This window comes from Phasianus colchicus, chromosome Z, assembly GCF_987193195.1.
Source record: "Phasianus colchicus chromosome Z, bPhaCol1.hap1.1, whole genome shotgun sequence".
In the NCBI taxonomy this organism is placed as follows: Eukaryota; Metazoa; Chordata; class Aves; order Galliformes; family Phasianidae; genus Phasianus; species Phasianus colchicus.
Genome location: NC_143476.1, coordinates 22,749,938 through 22,768,437, shown reverse-complemented (window position 1 = coordinate 22,768,437; position 18,500 = coordinate 22,749,938). Strand labels below are relative to the sequence as shown.

The 18,500-nt window shown below is 45.5% G+C and overlaps 1 protein-coding gene across 1 annotated transcript; it reads right to left on the bottom strand.

Moving 5' to 3' along the window:
* Positions 1-486: 486 nt before the first annotated feature.
* SLC49A3 (solute carrier family 49 member 3) lies at positions 487-16,815 on the bottom strand. The gene is made up of 10 exons (XM_031602650.2): positions 16,566-16,815; positions 12,149-12,307; positions 10,998-11,217; positions 7,644-7,720; positions 7,401-7,538; positions 6,757-6,873; positions 5,643-5,795; positions 4,385-4,542; positions 3,563-3,675; positions 487-2,512 (listed from the first exon to the last, which is right to left on the bottom strand). Exons 1-10 carry the CDS (start codon positions 16,683-16,685, stop codon positions 2,358-2,360), a joined length of 1,410 nt encoding a protein of 469 aa, XP_031458510.2. The 5' UTR covers positions 16,686-16,815; the 3' UTR covers positions 487-2,357.
* Positions 16,816-18,500: the final 1,685 nt, after the last annotated feature.

Below are 18,500 nucleotides of genomic sequence, written 5' to 3'. Positions count from 1 at the left end.
ACTGCAAGCTGTGCACAACTACCTAGCTCCACTGTTAGCCACACCATAATGCCTTTGCAGTATGTTGTGAGTGTATGACAACCCTTATGAAGGAGCAGCCCACTTCACATTATATCAGGAATGCAGAATAAGCTTTACACACCTGTATGTCTGATGGAGAAAAAAATGTTGCCTTTCAAATCCCCCTTATATGATTGGATAAAGATAAGAGTACTTAACTCCTGTAAGGTAGATTCTGACTAGGACTACAGATTTTGAAGATGCTTGCTATTAGTTACCACTCTCTCTTAAACTGTCCTTGAGCATAAAGGTAACTGTAGCATCACCTTCAGCTAATTTCATACTGCCTTTTTAGAGATCTGAGATACCACTCAACATCATGATTTCAAACACAACTTAATGCACAAATGCAAAGCACAGAAACCTTTGATTTCTGCTGTAGCAGATGTGATGCACCCTTGCCATCTATAAAATAGAGCGAGAAAAGATGAATTTTTTCTTAATATTTTATTAAACGACCCTTTATTAAAAAACATAAGTATTTGTTAATATATAAATTTATAAAGTACCAAGTGATTTTTGCTTCCCAGTACAGCAGGACTCAGAAGTGACGGGTGTATTTGGTGTTAATTCCGTGTATTAGTTCCAGGGCTGCAGAAATTACCAACAAGTTAATATCAAAGATGGCTAATTTCTTTCCTCTGACAGATCTGTATTCATCTTGCTTCACTTCAGTTTAAGACATCCTTCCTGCTCACCTTGACAGACGTCAGTGCTTGCAAGGGACAGCAAGGCTGGAGCTGTAAGAACTAGCTGGCCCCCTAGAAAGATGCAGGAATTTGTTTTATAAAGGGAGAAAATTCCGTATCACTGAATCATTTGAGTTGGAAGGAACCTTTAAAGGTCATCCTGGCAACGAACAGAACATATATAGCTAACCACATGCTAACACAGAAGAGAATTCAGTCATTGAGAGAGTTCTTTTTTACCTTATTTCTTAGGGAAAGTGCATCCTTTGCCTTGTGATCATCTAACCAAACTGGAGAAAAAACAGTCAGTTTTCAGAGGTCAACAATTCTGAGATCCCCCTGCAAGCTCCATGGTATGAAACATCCCCAAGTTCCACCATCTAGTTTTTTTAGCACCAAAATATTCGAAGGTAGAAAGTCCTGAAGTTGTACATTAAGACCTGAACACCAAAGCAGGACACTGGACTGCTGTGCAAGTATTGCTGTAAAAATGAAAAGTACCCATTGCAATTGGTAGCATAACTGAACTCCAAAGGGATCTTTTGTGTCACTAACAATCTCTTCAAACACTGAAGAGTAGCTGTCAGTTGCAGAAAGAAATTTAAGGTTTTTCGATGTTGTTGGTTCTTATTTGATCTTTGTCAAAAAAACCCCTGTCATCTGCAGTAACTTGTGCAGCTGCCATCCATTCTCTACATGGTCATCTTGCCAGTTCTCTTGCCAGTTCTGCACCACCAAGCATGCCACACCATTCACAAAAAAGTGACCTGACTTCTGCATACGCTCTCCTATGGGAAAGCATGTCTTGGCTTGGTGGGATATACAACCCTAATCACACCAGCGAGTTTGTCTTCTTGTGCAAAGCTTGAATCAATGGAATTGCAGGACAGATGATGAAACAACAGGAGCCCAGTTAAAACAAACTGATCTAAAATGTCTCGGCATCTGGCAAGTGACCAGACAGGGCAAGGAAAACTGGTATACTTAATGTTTGCTGCTTACTCATTTTTTCTCTAACAGTCCTGTTTCTTTTCCTGTTTCCTTAGTGTCTGACTTGCAACAGATTTATACTGCAGATCATACACTTACATCTTCTCACTGCAGCAGAATGATGTAGCTCCTGCCACACTATCCTAGGAGGCACAATTAGCTCCACAGTTAACAGGAAGAATCCTTACTGTATGAGAACCACAGCTCTTGAAGGCAATTTTTCTGGCATGTCTGTGGTAGGAAGTACTTCCACCCCTCTGAAAGCTTCTCTACTAATCTAAGTACACATGCAAAAATGGTGAAATATGATGCTCCTGTCCTCTGCAACATTTCTTCAGCTTGAACCAAATCAGCGAGAAATCCCTGTTATCAGTTGTCCATTTCCTCTTTGATCTCTCTGGCAGCCCATTGCTACACTCACAAATAAATACCAGACTGGAGGAAGCACAGCAAATGTGCCCAATGACTGCTGCAGCCCCCCCTTCTGAAATCCAAAGTGCTTGTTTTGCAGCAGGACCCATATCCCCACCTGCCAGCTGAGCACATGCAGTCCTGAACCCTGCTCACAGGCCTGAGTCCTTCCCTAACTGGTCCCTTGGTATGACCTTTTCAGCTGGATTAGGCTTCAGGAACATCATCTGATCCTGTATCTTCTGCCTTGACCGTGTCACTACTGTTTGTCTCAGCATGGAGCCGCTTGTAGTCAGTGTGAAAGAAGATGACGTAGAAACAAGCCATGGCACTGCAGAGGCCCGCCATCAACAGGACTGGAACTGCAAACAAGATACACTTTTAGACAGTGAACTCAATCCTCATTCTCCAGTGTTGCAGAAGTCTAGAGCAACTTCATGGTCCAGGTGATAATCTCCCTAAGGCTAGCCTGAGGACAATGTACTGCTTAAGACTGGGCAACACTGGCTGGGTGAAAGCCAAATCCCACCTCACATAACAAGGACTCTGAAAGTTGATTTGACTGAAATCAGCCAGGACTCTAGTCCTGCCTGGCCCCACCGGTTGGAGGTCTTACATCACTGCATGCAGTGAGTTTGTGGGAATACATTTGCATGTACTTCTGTGTGCATGTGTGCATATAGCTGCGTGCTGGGGGCTGGTGAAGAAAACTACAAGCTCCATTTCCAACTCTCTGTCATGGGCAGGGTTGCCACCCCTTACTTCAGGCTGCCCAGGGCCTCATCCAACCTGGCCTTGAACACCTCAAGGAATGGGACATTTGTGGCTTCTCTGAGCCTCACCACCTTGAAGAAGCCAATTTGCTTTTTGGGGACAGCAAAGTCTTGTTCCCTGTCTGCAAGCAGCGCTGGTTCTGGGGATTTCTGCTCAGCTGAAGATTAAAAAAAAAAATGCTTGCCAGCCTCTGTGTTACAGTATGTCCCTAAGAACTCATGTTAGTATTACATAAATGAGAGATCAAAACAAGAATTTAGCCTATAGTGCAAGCATATTTGTGCTCCACTTCATCTCAGTTTCTGTCTTCTCCTGACTAGGAACAGTAGTGTGGAGTAAGTCAGAACAAAGCTGTGCAGGTACATTATAAACCCTGTAACATCTGTGCGTGCAGAAGCAAAGGAATTAATTTTTAGTCAGTGTGTCTGTAGTCTTCACTTGCTACACTGCATAGCAGCACAGGCTGTGTCTGCTACATGGATAGGATTTTCTGCTAAGAGTGGCTGTGTGGTGAAGCTCAGAGACAGGTGCAGTAGAAATTGGTCCTGCATGGTCCTTAACAGTGAGACATGGGCGGGAGTGGGGAACGAGTAGTGTGCAGCTGAGCATCTAGCATTGTTTCTTAAAGATGTGCTTACTTGTCCAGTCTAGGGCTCCGTCCTGGTCAAGAGCGCAGGTAGAAGATGGGTCCTTAGAAACACGCACGGTGAGGGCTTGCAGCAGAATCATAAAAATCACACCTTCAATCTGGCTGTGGAGAGAAACCAGCATGCAGTGACTACTTCTTTCACCAATGACAAAGACAAGTCCAATTTCCTCAGTGAAAGGAAGCAATGCCCATTTCCAGAACAGGGTCCTTCTTGCAGTGAAAACCGCAATCAGCTGTTCCTGACCAATGCCCTTGGCTAACAGGCTCTGGTTCACAGGCCACATCAGCCTTTCAGAACACCCTGCCAACAGAGCAGGATGACGGTGCAAAGATGGGAAGGTATTGAACTACAGCTGTCAAGGTGCTGAGGCTTAGTCACTGGCCATAGGTTTGAAAATGCCTCTCACTGCAGGGGTGAGGATGGGAAAAAGATTTCAGCCTCCTCCTCATCACAGCTGGCTGGTAGCAACAATGAAGTTCACAACGAGTGGGAGACAAGAGCTTTCAAATCAAGTGTCTATTGCCCCTCTCTGACTGGTGTTTCTTGCTGCTGCAGCTCCACTTATTACACAAAAGTGGTACTGAACAGGCATAACACTGCTTAGGGCTCAGTCATTCCGGCAGCAGAACAGTACCAAAACCCTTAGTGGAAGTTCATCAGCTCCACAGCTCAGCCAGCCACCTCAACCCTTTCACAAAGGCAGTGGCATGGCTGACAGCAATGCTCATTCTGCTCTGTCTGCATCCATGAACCTGTGTGTGCACAGGAACCCACGTTCAAGTGTCACCTGGATTTAACCTGCCTGCTTACCTTGCAACAAAAATCAGTCCTGTAGATGTGCCTTCTCCCACAGGATAGGAACACTCCACTGCCAGCTCCATGGCAATAGGGTACATGGCAAAACCAAAGAAACCAAAGATTGAGCTGGAGATGGCCAGAGCAATTGCCTGATCTCTGAACCGAGAAGCCTGCAGGCAGAAAAAGCACAAAAATCTCACTGTCAACTTTGCTGCACACAAAGTCTTTGAACTCATAACCTGCAGGAACTCCCAAGCATCTGCTATCCACCAGCACTGTATTTCTTTATTCTTCAAACCTCTAGAGTCAACAAATTGCTACTCAGTGAACATTTCACTTTTTAAGCCAGGCAACAGAAGATCAGCAGAATTATGTGAAGAATGTGGATGCAGTCACAGTACTGTGACTTGATTTTCTGAACAGTTACTAAGCCCAAGTGCATTTGCTTTATCTCCACAACCGAGTGAAACGCACACTGTCATCCTGACAAGCATTTCAGAACCGGCATTTGCAGTGAACTACATATGAGAATTCACTGGGATACTACAGCTCAGTTTACACTTAAAAGTATTCCTTATCATGTTAAATTCATGTTTGTAGCACTGGGATATTAAAAAAAAAAACAAAAACAAATGAACAAAAAATAATAATTAAAAAAAACACAAAGAAAAAACCTGAATTATCCACAAACTTTAGTGAGAAGTTTAGTGCCCAAAGCAGCCTAATTCCTAGGTCTGGTGGAAAAAAATGGCCTTGTCTCACCACTAGGAAAGTTAAGTGCATAAGCCCTGCAGCCAGAGTGCTGGTAACCCCATTCCTTAGTCATGCTTTAAATTCTCAATGAAACAGCAGGTGTCTCGCAGCACAGCTCCAGAGGCCTGGATGGAGTTTGTGAAATCCAAACTGTATCAGGAATCAGAGTTCAAAACAGCAGGGCATTAAGCAGATTTGGATGGGTGGGGTTTATTTTACTGCTTTGAACTAGTTGTTTATCTGTATGGGACAAGGGTGAGGAAAAGGAGGGGTAAGAGAGAAGTGATCCAACATAAGGAAGTAAATTGCATCAATTCATTTATGTCCTGAAACTCTGTCTGAGACTCCAAATTTACTACGTGAAATCTCCAGAAGGGGCTTTTCCTGTTAAAAATCCTATCTTAATAAAAGCTTAATAAATACTGTGACATCAAATGACCCTGTTTTGAGCTGATGATTTACTACATGGCAACAGAAGTAAGCCCACAGGTGTGGTGCAATGCAAGGGAGAACTCACCACTGCAAAAACGATGCTGGCAAGGGCACTCAGACAGAAACAGATTTTAGTGGACTCTATGAAATTCCTTGTCCGGTCGACATATAGTCCTAGCAGGAAGGCACCCAACAAACCACATACTGTGAACAGAGCACCATCCAGACCAGCAAATACCTAGTGAACATAAAAATTAAGTAGCTGAGAAAACACAGTGGTTAGGAATGAGGTTTTAATGTCACTGACTGATCCACCTGCCTGCTGCTAGTGGGTCACTCTCTGAGGCAGAGCAAGTTTTCACTGTAGGGCTGTGGGCTGCAAACAACTAGGCCCAGAATCAGTGCTGCTACATGTGTAGGACAACAGGGTTACGGTAGTCTCGAGGTATCAATGGATGACAAATTTTGGCATGCCTGGCAAGGGATGCTGAACATGCAGCAAGGCAGGTCAATGTGCAGACATCTAACAGCTGGAGTTAAGAGTGTTTTCAGAGGACTCCAGCAGGATACAAGCAGTGGGACTAAAGTGCTGTCTGCCTAAGGGGAAACACAGGAACTGGTACAGCCCTTTGCTATTGCAAGGAGACAGCAGGAGGAACCAGCTGTGCAAACCCTGTGTACAGCTGTGAAAGCTGCACCTGGCCAGTACCCTGGGAAGAGTGGAGAAACAGATATGTCACAGTACCTGTGATTTCCTACTGCCTTGGCTTCATGTAAGACTGCCTAAAGTAAAAATGGAATTGCATCAGCCAGCCTTCAGCAGCCTGCTCACTCTAGGGCCCACATGAGCCTCCACACCTCTCTGGAAAAGGTATCAGAAGGCTGATTAAACATCTGTGTTATAGAGCAGCTTAGGAAAATGCAACACCCTATACAGTGTTTGGGGAGAAAAGGTTTTTAAATTGCAAAGGTAAGCCTGGACAAAGGCAGTAATAAAAACCTAGATCATCCATTACACTGAAAGACTGACTGTGCTGGGCATTAATGTACTGCTTAACATACATTAAAGAGTACATGCAAATAAGATATGAGATAGTGCAACATATTCAGTTCTCTTCATTTTGTTCTGATTTACTTATCAAGGAAATCATTTGGAACACAGAAAATGTGGTCAGTGGGGAGGAAGGGAGAAAACTCACATTTGAATAACCATTTTCACATAGGATTTGTTCTAGCAGAGCTGAAAAGCAGGTGAACATCCCAATTCCTCCTCCAAAGCACACTGCCAGGATGATGTAGGGCTTGTTTCTCAGGAGCTAGAGAAAGAAGTTAACATACTTAAACAAATGGTGAAGGAAAAAGGGCCAGGCTGTGACAATAGAGACAATAGATGTGGGGGTCAGATGCTCTGACCTCTTAGTTAGAAATGCTGAGGGCAACCCTGTGAGCATCAGAGAAGTTTGGAACCCCTTCTCATTTCAGCCAGTAGACAAGTAAAAAAACAGAGGCCATGTAAGAAGGAGGGATCTCTTCAATGCCCAAATTCTTCTTCATCTATTACTGCATCTACTACCACCCCAGAAAGCTCAGGCTGTGCAGTCTTCTTGAAGGAGTCCAGTGTTCTTGTTTGGGCTAAAGAGCAACCAGCCCACGGCTAAATGGTCAGATAGTATCCCTCACAGCTTTGTTGTGAGTAGAATTAATTCCCTGAGGAAGAGAACCTTCCATGGCAGACTTGATGGATCAGAGCCTACTTTCTCAGCAGGTTCCTCAACACACTCCTGCCTGTCAAAGCTGCATCTCTCATTTAAACACTGGTTCCTCTCTGTGCTACAGCACTTACCATTTTAAGCCCCAGGAAGAAAGGCTGAGAGGTGGAGTTAGTGGCACTGGCTGAAGGAGGTGTTGGAGGAACCTTCTCACGAATCCCCACAGTGGCTAGAACACAGGCCGTTAGGGCAGGAATGGCATAAACACCTAGCTACACAACAGAAAGCAAAGCAATGTTACATATCTTTCCAGCTCCACTGTTCCAAACACAAAGCCCAACCAACCCCAGTGGCTAATAAAATCAGTTTTCATTTACCATCAATGGGATGTGCCTTCCTTCAGGAACTAGGGCAGGTGACAGAACGTTTGCTATAAGAATACCCAAGGGATTGGCTAGAAGAAAATAAAAAGATGTTTTTCATGCAAGCAGTCATAATCATTTATTCATCTATACCACCGCTCAGCACCAACTAGCAGTTTCCAAAAAAACAACAAGTACAGTCAGACCAATCGAGAAACTGGGACATGAACATGTGAGAGAAGTTAACTGTGTGGTCTCACTGTTGTCACATTTGTTCCCTCATTGTCATGAAATCCATTTATACATCCATTTTCCTACAAGACCTAAAGCTGGAAATTGATTTTCATATACAAATTATGGTGTCTCACAAGGCTGTTCCAGTGACAGAGGGACTTAATGAAGGTAAACCACTACATGTAATCTGTCCTGATGTTATATAGGAACAGCAACAAATACAGGAGAAATCCAGACAACCTCAGAATCCCACCTGAGTCTGGAGCTAGGAAAATATGTATCCTAGCACTAGCTAGGACACTTCTGAATGCAATGTAATGCTTTCATGTGTCACTTCCTTAGCCTTCCTCCAAGTTCAATGTCTCCTGAGTGCTTCACTGGCACCATGTTTCCTTATTCATCTATACATTCCTGCAGCATGATCAGCCACTCTCACAGCAAGCCAGCCTTGAAAGACTAGTTTTTCACAGTAAGTAGAAAACTAGCATCCTGCAGGCACTTGCAGCTCAGGAGAAGGAGCTGAGACACAGCTGGTTTATCTTATCCTTCTCCCACATGAACAGTGTACATATCAAAAAGTGGTAGGTGTCTGGCTACCTTCTGGCATATGTGCTGGATGTGTTTGTCAATTTTATTCTCAGAAGCAGCAAACATGCCAGGATCTGGTAGCGCTGTAGATGTATGAATATTTAGTCTGGAACAAAAAGTCAGCAAAATATCCTTTTAAAATAATGAGAATCCGTATGGCTAGGGAACCAGCCAGAGCAGCCTAATATTACATTTTGTGAAGACTGTCCAATAAGCGCATAGCATGTACACAGTGCACACCTTCCACCAGTCCTCAGTAGGAGAGTATTAATGACGTGTGGGACATTCCAGAGCTCAATCACTGAATTACACCAGTATTTTGTATAGAACAAAGGCAGTTCTGCCAAAGCATCATTAATATTGCTACAACACACAACAATCACAGCATTCTTGCTCTGTATTTGGGTAAAATACAAACCGGAGAATTTCTCATGGTGTTCTAGGCCCTGCACTGCTTCTATATGAGTAGGTCTTTGGGAGTGATAAGAGGACTGCATATGGTAAATACTGAAGAGCACCGATGAGTAATAGTGATCTCAGCTACTCAGCTGGATCCTGTATGGAGGATCTGTTTCTATCTGCACACAGAAAAACAGCAAATCCTGCTTAGAGGTACTACCAGTACCTGTGGAGATACTGGCAGGGCCAGATTCTGCATACAGTATTGGTGCAGATAGTACTCCAATACTGAACATTGCTCTAGCATTAACGCTAGAGCAGTGCTCAGTGGATAATGGATACTGGAACAAGCTGGGAGAAAAAGCTTCTGTGAGCAGACATGAAAATACTTGTGAAAAGGAAAAGGGAAATGTGCCTGTAAAGTGACTGCACTGGAGCATTTCAGTCTTCCTAGACAAAACTAAGTTGAGGTGACTGCCCATAACTGCTTGCCAAACAGGTTCAACATGATTGAATGGCCAGGGCTCAACAAGCATGAGAAGTAACATGTAAGTATTTGTTAGTGAGGTAATTAACCACTGAAGTAAATGAACAGGCTGTGGCAGATGCTCCTTCTAAGCAATATTCAAACCCTTTTTAAAAATGAAATTCTGATTTTATACAGCAGACAGTAATGGGTGTAACCAGACACTACTAATGGAAGTCTGCTAGACAGCAATATGCAGGCGTCACAGCAGATAATTATCACAGCCTTTTCAGTCCTCACACTGATATCTCAGCAAGCCACTGTTTGAACAGATTCAAACCTTGAGTATCTACTATTCCTAGCTCTTCAGTTTTATTAATTCCCACAGTTAAGTCCACTTATTCATGTAAGGTCTAAGGTCAGTACATCAATGGTATACTATTTAGCTGCTCTGGCTGCTATCTCACTTTAAACAATCAAATTTCTACATGCTATGATCCTTCATATCACAGCAAAGGACCGCAGTGCCCAGTGGTGCCCACCAGCACCTGAATTCCTCTGGGAGTATCACAGCACGCTCACAACAGAGCTCCTTCTCCAGAAGGGAAGGTGAAGATCTATCTTAGTCCTGAGAAAGAAGTAACTATGTACCCTACTCTAGGGAAGGTGGTGCAAAAAGAATTGCCTTGTTCTAACATCACATATCCATCCTTCTAAATAAGTGTTCATGGTCTGAATTTACCAGTCGCAAAAAGCTGTATAGGTGTCCTTCTAAACTGGCTTTTTCCCCTGACTTATCCCTTCCGACACAACTCTGTGACAGTGTGGGATCTTCCTCATACCTCCAGGTAATGATTTGACAGCTGGAACCAGCAGGTCAGCCCAGTTTTTGGGCACATCTCAAGGAAGAGAGAAGCCGAGGAAAATGTCACACAGAAGGAGGAAACAGGTCTTTTAAGTGCAGTATCCTAATTCTAGCAGCAGATAAAGGAACCAAGAAAGGGATGAGGTCAGAGAAAGCAGATCTGGTACTTCCAGTTTCCCAGCTTCCAGAAACTTTTGCTTAGGGACTTTACAAGTGAGAAATGATTTCTGTATGCATAGTCCTGTTGCACTTAGCACATTCAGTGTGTTTGCACAGCTTGTCAAGTATATTTTACATATGTATGCATGTAAAATGTATGCACTGGGAAAAAATGCTCAGCCTTGCTACTGGATGAACTGGTGAACAAAACTGCTGCTGCAGCCTCACCTCTATCTAGTTACAGAATTTGATTCTGTGACCACAAGCATAGCTTGTAAATTGCACATCTTCAACAAGTTGCACAGGTAAAGCCATGTGAGCAGACTTGAGATTTAGTAATGCTGAGGGCTATCCTCAGCAGAGATAGTCATCTTGTTATGGCAGAGGGGAAGGAGGCTGGGAACCTCACTTATAACTCTGCACCTGGACATGGCTGAGGCCCATTTCTTGCTTGGTAGCATGAGAATGCCTGCCTGTCCTTTGAAGCCTTTGAAGGCACTGATTTATTGCAGGAAGCTATGACACCTTTGGCCAGAGCTGCATTTGCAAGGCCTAAGAGCTGTGGTAGAGAAGGCTTCCCCTGCTGGCTGCCTCTGAAAGTGGCACAAATTCTAGCAGGTTCTGGAAGGTAACAAAGTTACCGTGTAGTATCACTTACACATGGATGAGATCATATTTGCGGTTGCTCTCTGGTGATCTGGGAACCATAAAGCTGCCAGCTTAGTTGGTGAAAAGATGACAAGAGGCTGAGCCAATGCACAGAGGCACTGCCCAACAAACAGGTACCAGTAATTCTGGGAGCCCAAGCTCATGAACTTCAAGACGCTGAACATCCGGATGATGCTACCCATCATATTCAGCCATGCACTCAGGATCACCTGCAAGCAGAAACAGCCATGGGTTGTGTGTTGCAACCCGAAGGACAAAACTTAATACAACAACATAGCATAAGCAAGGTCTCAGCTGAATTCTTGGAGACACTGAGTTGTTAACAATGGCTGCACAGAAAGCTGCCTGCAGACTGTCCCCACCCCTTTGGATCATTCAGGATGTTCCTCATCCAAAGATAACCTATTTACACTCCTTAAGGATCAAAGTTTCCTGGTCTACACCATCATGCAGCTTATGCGAGACAACAGATACTGTTGTGGGATTTAGTAGAAATCCAAAGTTCACTATTTTCACTCTGTTTTCAAGTTTTTGCCATCACCCATATATCTTGCTGTGATGATCCAAAGACCATGGAAATGAGTTATCCAGTATATAGGTTCTGCTAGTGTTCTCTTCCCTTAGTGTTTGTTTCAGTGCCACAATCTCAAGCCTCACAGCTTTTGGGAAGACTGTGCTGAAATACTAAGCTGGCTTTGCACAGACCACACTGTGAACGGACAGGAGTCACTAGCCTGCTTGCACCTGGCCCTGCCATTCCTTAAACTGGTCCTACAAGCACAATGGCTGTGTTAACACTACTCCCTAGAAAACCCCATCCGATCTCACTAAGTTCTTTACATAGTTGAATCATGCTGTCTGTCCCTGTCAGATGGCTAAAGCAATAAAATTCCAAGCAGAAAAACGACAGGAGAAATACAACATTCATTATGACTTTTCCTACTACTCCCCCCCTTCCAAATTGGTGATAGCTATTACTGAATTAGAAGTGAGCTTTCAACACAGCCATCCTCTGCTGCACTTAGCAAAACAAGATTCACCATCTACATGCCAGTGCTTTGTGCTGCTAAACCCACAAAGAGGTTACCTCCACCATCTTTGGGTGACGAGCCCTCATGGTAACAGAATGATTCAACTCACAGCACATCTGAGCCCCACGCTGTCAAGAACCCATGTTGCCACCAGACCAAAGGGGATTGAGATGAGCAGGTACACTATTGAGAGCCAGTTGACCATCTCCAGGGAAATGTGGAAGTAGGCAGCGGTCTGGTCAGCCACTGGAGCAAATGTCAGCCATAACTGCAGAACAGAGAGCAAAAATAAGTAAGCATGACCATTGTTACAGAATAGATTTTCAGCATACCTGCAACCTAATTACACTGGTAAAAGGCTCACAATCTAGTTTCCTCCACCCATTCCAAAGGAGTCAAACATCTGTCCTCCCTCCCACTTCTGCAGGAGGTTACTGGTGGGCTGCATGCCAACACCTCTCTGCTTGCACTGGTAGCAGCATGAGGGGCAGCTAAAGGCAGCACAGATTCAACACTTCACTGAGCAACAGCTGGAGATGGCAGCATAAATAAACGCAACCCTGAGACTGCCAGAACTCACGGAACACCATAAGTATGTTAATACATCACATATACAAACAGACTCACCAGATACAGTAGAAAAATGTTGCTTTTCATGAAATGCAAGCTGTTAACCAATATTTACCTCCACACACACCAACAAATCAAGATTTTAGATGTGAAAAGCAAAAAGATTTGCAGAGTGGAAAGCACGTGTAACCAAATAAGGTGCAAGCATTTTGCCATGTTAATAGCAGCATCAGCTAGCACAAGCTGCCTCTTGGAGTGTTTTTCACTGTCAGGCAGACTGTACAGCTGTGCACAGTGTGGCAACACCCCTGTAACACCTTTCCTGTACAGTCTGAAAAGAAGGATGGCTCATAAGAAAGGGGACCTTGTTCTTTACAACAGACACAGCTCAGCAATCATCAGGCAGTCACTGTCAGCAGCAGCTCCCCAGTCTCAGCATGCTCTCCCATGCACCAGTACAAGGCAGTGTGGCTGCCATGAAAGTGATGCTGGATGTCCTCCTGTGACACACAGTACTCCTCCTCCAAAGCCATACACCAGGTTTCTCCGACTTAACTGATCATCAAAATGGACACAAAGAGTAGAAGCGAACAGTCTCTGGCCTCAGCTGAAACCATCCATGCTAATGCAGTAGCCTAGGAAGGAAGGACAGAGGTGAGATCTCCAGACAGGTTGGATGTCAGTGTCAGCCTCTTACAGACCATGGAAAGATAGGCAGGACCAGGCGCTGGACAGCAGCAGCTGTGTGTGCATGCATATCTATAAGGGCCCTGCTGGAACAGACAGGTGTGGGTGAGGAGCGTGTGCGCAAAGCCCTGCAGAACACTTGTGTGGCTCTCCTTCCTCTCCAAGTGCACCAAGTGGTCGTACAAGTCCTTCAGGAGAGTAAGTCAGGAGCCAGCCAGCCACGTGCAAGCCATTCTGCCTGCTGCTCCCTCCTCCTTCCTCTTCACCTGACTCAAGCTGACAAACACAGAACAGGGCAGGAAGCACTCCCAGACTCATTTTGCTGTGCATTTCTCTGTCCCCAGCACTAAGGCAAGAAGTTCCTCTTGCAAAGCAGTTTTCACCCTTTGAACTCAGCAGGAAGGAGGCAAAGAGAAAGGAGGCTTTTGCCTCAACAATCGGCACTTCCTGGGTAGGAGTGAAAAGTAAAGCTTCAGGTTAAACACCCACACACTCAAAAACACAGTATCAGTCTAACAAAACAAACATGGAGAACATCCACATAATAATGTCACCTCTTACTCAAAAGTGGTGGCATGAAACATCTGGGGAGCAATGACCTAAGCATAGCCCAGATGTGGTCAGAAGTGTCACATAGCCCAGGACTTCAGGCAGAAACTGCATGAAGTAGATGATGCTTACTTAAGGACTTTTTAAAAATGCAAGGATTTCTTACACTATGTTTTCAGCTAGCAGTTTCCTGAAAGCAGTATTTAGAGATATGAGAACCAACCTCCAGCAAGACAGTACTCACTTCACTGAGCAGTCACAGACAGAGGCTCTTAAGCCCAGGTCAGTAACAGAGGTTCAAGAAAGAGACAACTTCTCTCTGGTGTAAAAGCCTTCTTTATCTACCCTGATATTCTCTCTCATAGAGAAAGAATTTCATGAGATGATGTAGAGCAGGGGTAGTTTCCTTTTCATCATCACATGGTCAGGCCCAGCTTCACTCAATCAGAATTTTAAAACAGAATGAACAAAGAAACATTTATTTCTCAGCCTGTCTTTGTTGCATGACTCAGCGTGCTTTCCTGCAGACAAATTGCTCCTACATTGTCCTCATGACACCAACAACAATCCTCCTCTCTCAGGGCAGCCTGCTGTCTGTCACTTTCACTGACACCAGAGGCCACTAAAAAGAAAAGCGCATGTGTGTAAGAGCAGAACACAAGGTGTCATCACAGAAGCTCAGTCCACCCCATGAGGTGACCTCTCTCTCCAAATAAGAGAGCTCAGAAGTTGGGTGTGCTCACCATTTGCCTTTTGCAGACACACCAAAACAGGAATACCCACCACAAAGTACTGGATGTAGCACCTGAGCAGGAATTAAGGACACATCTCAACTTGCATGGCAATTTTCATGCCACAGAACTGGTAAGCTAATCTTTCCATCTGAAACTTTTAAACAGAAACCAGCCAAGTTGATTTCATGGCTTTTCAGCCACTCCCTCTGTTTTGATGTGATTTTCACCTACAACATTTGGGAGAAACATTTGCATCAGAAAACATTTGGTCACAACTTTCTGTGTCAGCATACTTGCTAATTCCACAGATGTGCAGAGGCTTACTAAATAGTATTAGTACCGGAGGGTATCTATTAAGCACACAGTTTTGATGTGGGGAAGTTCTGGCCCAAGTTGCTACTGTGGTAAAGTAAGGCTGCCAACAATCAGGAAGTTGGCACAAGACTGAGCAGACAGACAACAGTACCCTCCTCCCAGCAGCACGACCCAAGACGTTGGTTCACTTGCAGGTGTACCTGAATGACCATTTCAAGTATCTCTTCAGTTTCACTATTAACTATTTGCAATGTTCAAGTCTTCCAGGAGGGCCTGTAACAGCTTTGTACAGCATCCTTTCCCTATGCTGTCACTCCCACTCCTAGCCAGGGCAGACATCCAGGCTAACAGTGGTGCTTTCCTTTTACATGATGCACTTGTGTTGCGCTGACCTAACAGCGCAAACAACAGAGCTTCAATTTGCTTTTCTGCAGGACAGCTTATCGCACCCTCAGAGGATACAGAGATTTTGCCTAAAGAGGGTATCTGAGCTTTGTGGTGTTTCAGTATACAGTCAGATTCTCACTGTATTTTTTCATTTCTCCACTACAGCACTTCTGCATCATGGAAGACACACTTCCTTCCCATAAATGAACATGCCCAACCTTGGCTGCCAGACAGCACGTGCTCATGGCATAGTAATCTTCAAACACATAAATCTACACTGCCTGACTAACTATCAACAATGTCCTCAAAGAATTGGTGAGTAAAGATTTGGGCATCCAACTTGGTATGTGGAAACTGCAATATTTACCTTGATAACTATTTAATCTGCTCAACAAATAGGTGTGATCTAGCGTCCCTTCTTTGGGCCTTCCAGAATTAAGCATCTGTGGGCAATTATAAGTTCCTGCACCATTCTGCTTAAGGTTGGATAGAACCTCTCAGACCACAAGGTACAGCTGTCAGCCTATGCCCACTAAACCACGTCCCTCAGTGCCACATCCACACGGTTCTTTAACACCTCCAGGGACGGCGACTCTCGCACCTCCCTGGGCAGCCTGTGCCACTGCATCACCACTCCTTCTGAGAAGAAATATTTCCTCATATCCAACCTGAACCTCCACTGGCACAACTTGAAGCCATTCCCTCTCATCCCATCACTGTCACCTGGGAGAAGAGGCTGAACCCCACGTCACCACAACCTCCTTTCAGGCACTTGTAGAGAACGATAGAATCTCCCCTGAGCTGCCTTTTCTCCAGATGGAACAATCCCAGTTCCCACAACTGCTCTCCACAAGGCCTGTGCTCCAGACCCCTCACAGCTCTGTCATCCTTAACCTGGTGCAAAATCTTTCCTTTAGCATTCTGTATTTGCAACAAACCCCAGAAGGAGATCCACCCGCTCCTTATTCTGCACATATAAGCCTAGTGGCCCAAGTCAGCATTAAAGCCCAGCCAACTCGTGCTGCTGTACCCACGGGGTACAGCGTGCTCCTTCATCCCGAAGCCGTCCTTCACAGACTCGGTGTTTCTGAGCCTCCCAGTGGGCCACAAGGACTCTCATCAGCACTTCCACCTGCGCTCCATCCCAGCCTGGCTTCACCGCGGCGCTCCTCGACCTCGCACGCCGGCTGCCCTCCTCCCCAGCACGCCGTTCCGTCGCGGATCCCGCCGGTCACAAAGGCCCCCCCCGCGCCCGAGGGGCTCGGTGCGCCCAGCCCCGCTCACCATGGCGTTGGAGCAGTTGAGCAGGCACACCACGGCCAGCAGGAACCACCGCCGCCGGTACGTCTTGAGCCGGCCCGGGCCGCGCTCCGCCAGCAGGCCCGCCGCCTCGTCCCCCTCCATCGCGGCTAGGACAAACTCGGCTCGGCCCGGCCCGGCCCGGCTCGGCCCCGCCCCGCTCCGCGCCTCCCGAGGCGGTCCCGGGTCTTTGCCACCGCTTCCCGGGCGGCGGAGCGGGCGTGGCGCTGGGGAGAGACCGGCGGTGTTCAGGCGGCGGAGGGGCGGGGGGTGGACCGGCGTTCCTTTTTCGCCTCCGCTCTGATGGAAACAACGTCAGCGGCGCGCAGTGCCGAACGTATGGCGATGAATGGCCGCTGTTGGTGTGTGCTGGCAGCTCCCGCCCTGCTGGGGTGAGCTGGCTCGGCGGTGCCAGCTGATGGGAGCGGAGTGTAGGGCAGGAACACGGACAGAGGGGAATGCAAGGAGAGCGTGAGGCACAGAGGTGTCTCTCAGCCACCGGGATCACGGCTTGGCCCTCTTTTTGTACGCCTCACCTGCCCTGCACCTCCTTTGTTGGTGCTCAGCATTTGCCTGGTGTATCTCCGTCAGTCTCGCCCTCCCACCCTCTCTTTCCCGCCACCCAGCATCCAGTACCCCCTTGCCATCCTGGCTTTTGTTCTCAGGAACGAGGCAGTCTGAGCCAGTTGTCACAGGTGCGTCTCAGCTAAGCAGTTTTAAGACACTTGTACTGAGGCTTCTTCGGTCCCAGATGTGGGATCGTATGTGATATCCGCTGGATATACCCAACTGCACAGCATGTGTACTGAGCATGGCTAGAAAAAACTTTCTTGACAGTTGCTATGTGAAAAAAGGTTTATCAACAACTGGGTAGTTAAGGGCTTTGTACTTTGGTTATAAAATGGGTGTGGAATGATTTATGACAGAGACTGGGAGAGGATTCTGCATCCAAAGCAGTTTTGCAGTACTGATCGCTCACAAATTATAGGGTAATTCTCTTTTTGGAAAAGACCTCAGGAGGTGCCTGGTCCAACCGCCTGTTAAAACAGTCAGACCAGGTTGCTCAGGCTCAGCCTGGTCTTGAAAACTTCCACAGATGGAGCAAACAGAACTTCTTAGGGCAACCCATTCTACTGCTGGACTGTCCTCATGAGGAAGAAGTTTCTCTTTATGTGTAGACTGTACTACACTTTTTTCACCATCCCTACATGCCCAGGCAATGTTTCTACATTTCCCTTTTGTAGTTCCCATTCCTGTTTCCACCTCCTGTGTTTTGTTTTGTTTTTCCATTGGAATTCAGCCTTGATTCCGTACTTAGCCAAGGTGGTCTCCTTTCATTTCCTGAGTACTGAGATGACCTGTTCTTGCCCTTGGTTTAGACTTCAGAGACCTTTTCCCTGTTGCAAACAGTCGTGGAGTGAAAAGCTGCTTCTTCCCATACTGTGCATTGAAGGAGATGGGAATAAAATGTCCTCAGCTGTAGAACTAAGGCAGATATTTTACAGGTGCATCTTTGGTTTGAATAGTAATGAGTAATTTGCAACCTTACTCATTTATATTGAGTATTTATAATATCTCCTTGCTGCACAGATTATCTGATTTCTGCTGACACCACAGGTTTTACATGCTAGAGTGCTAATATATTCTCGTCTGTCTTCAATCACATTCTTTACTCTCTGAGAAGCAGAGTTGAAAGTGGTACCTGCAAGTGTAATTAAAGATCATGCAGACTCATTAAGAGCAAAATGCGTGCTGGTGGGGAAGGATATCAGGATTGCTCCAGCTGCTTTTATTCTGACATTTTGTTTACTGTTTAAAATAGCAAGACTATATTTTTTTTAGCTCTACAAAAAACGTAGTGACTAGTGCTTTTGCCACTACTCTGTTCTGTCTCTAGGCCTGATATTAAGCATGGATTTT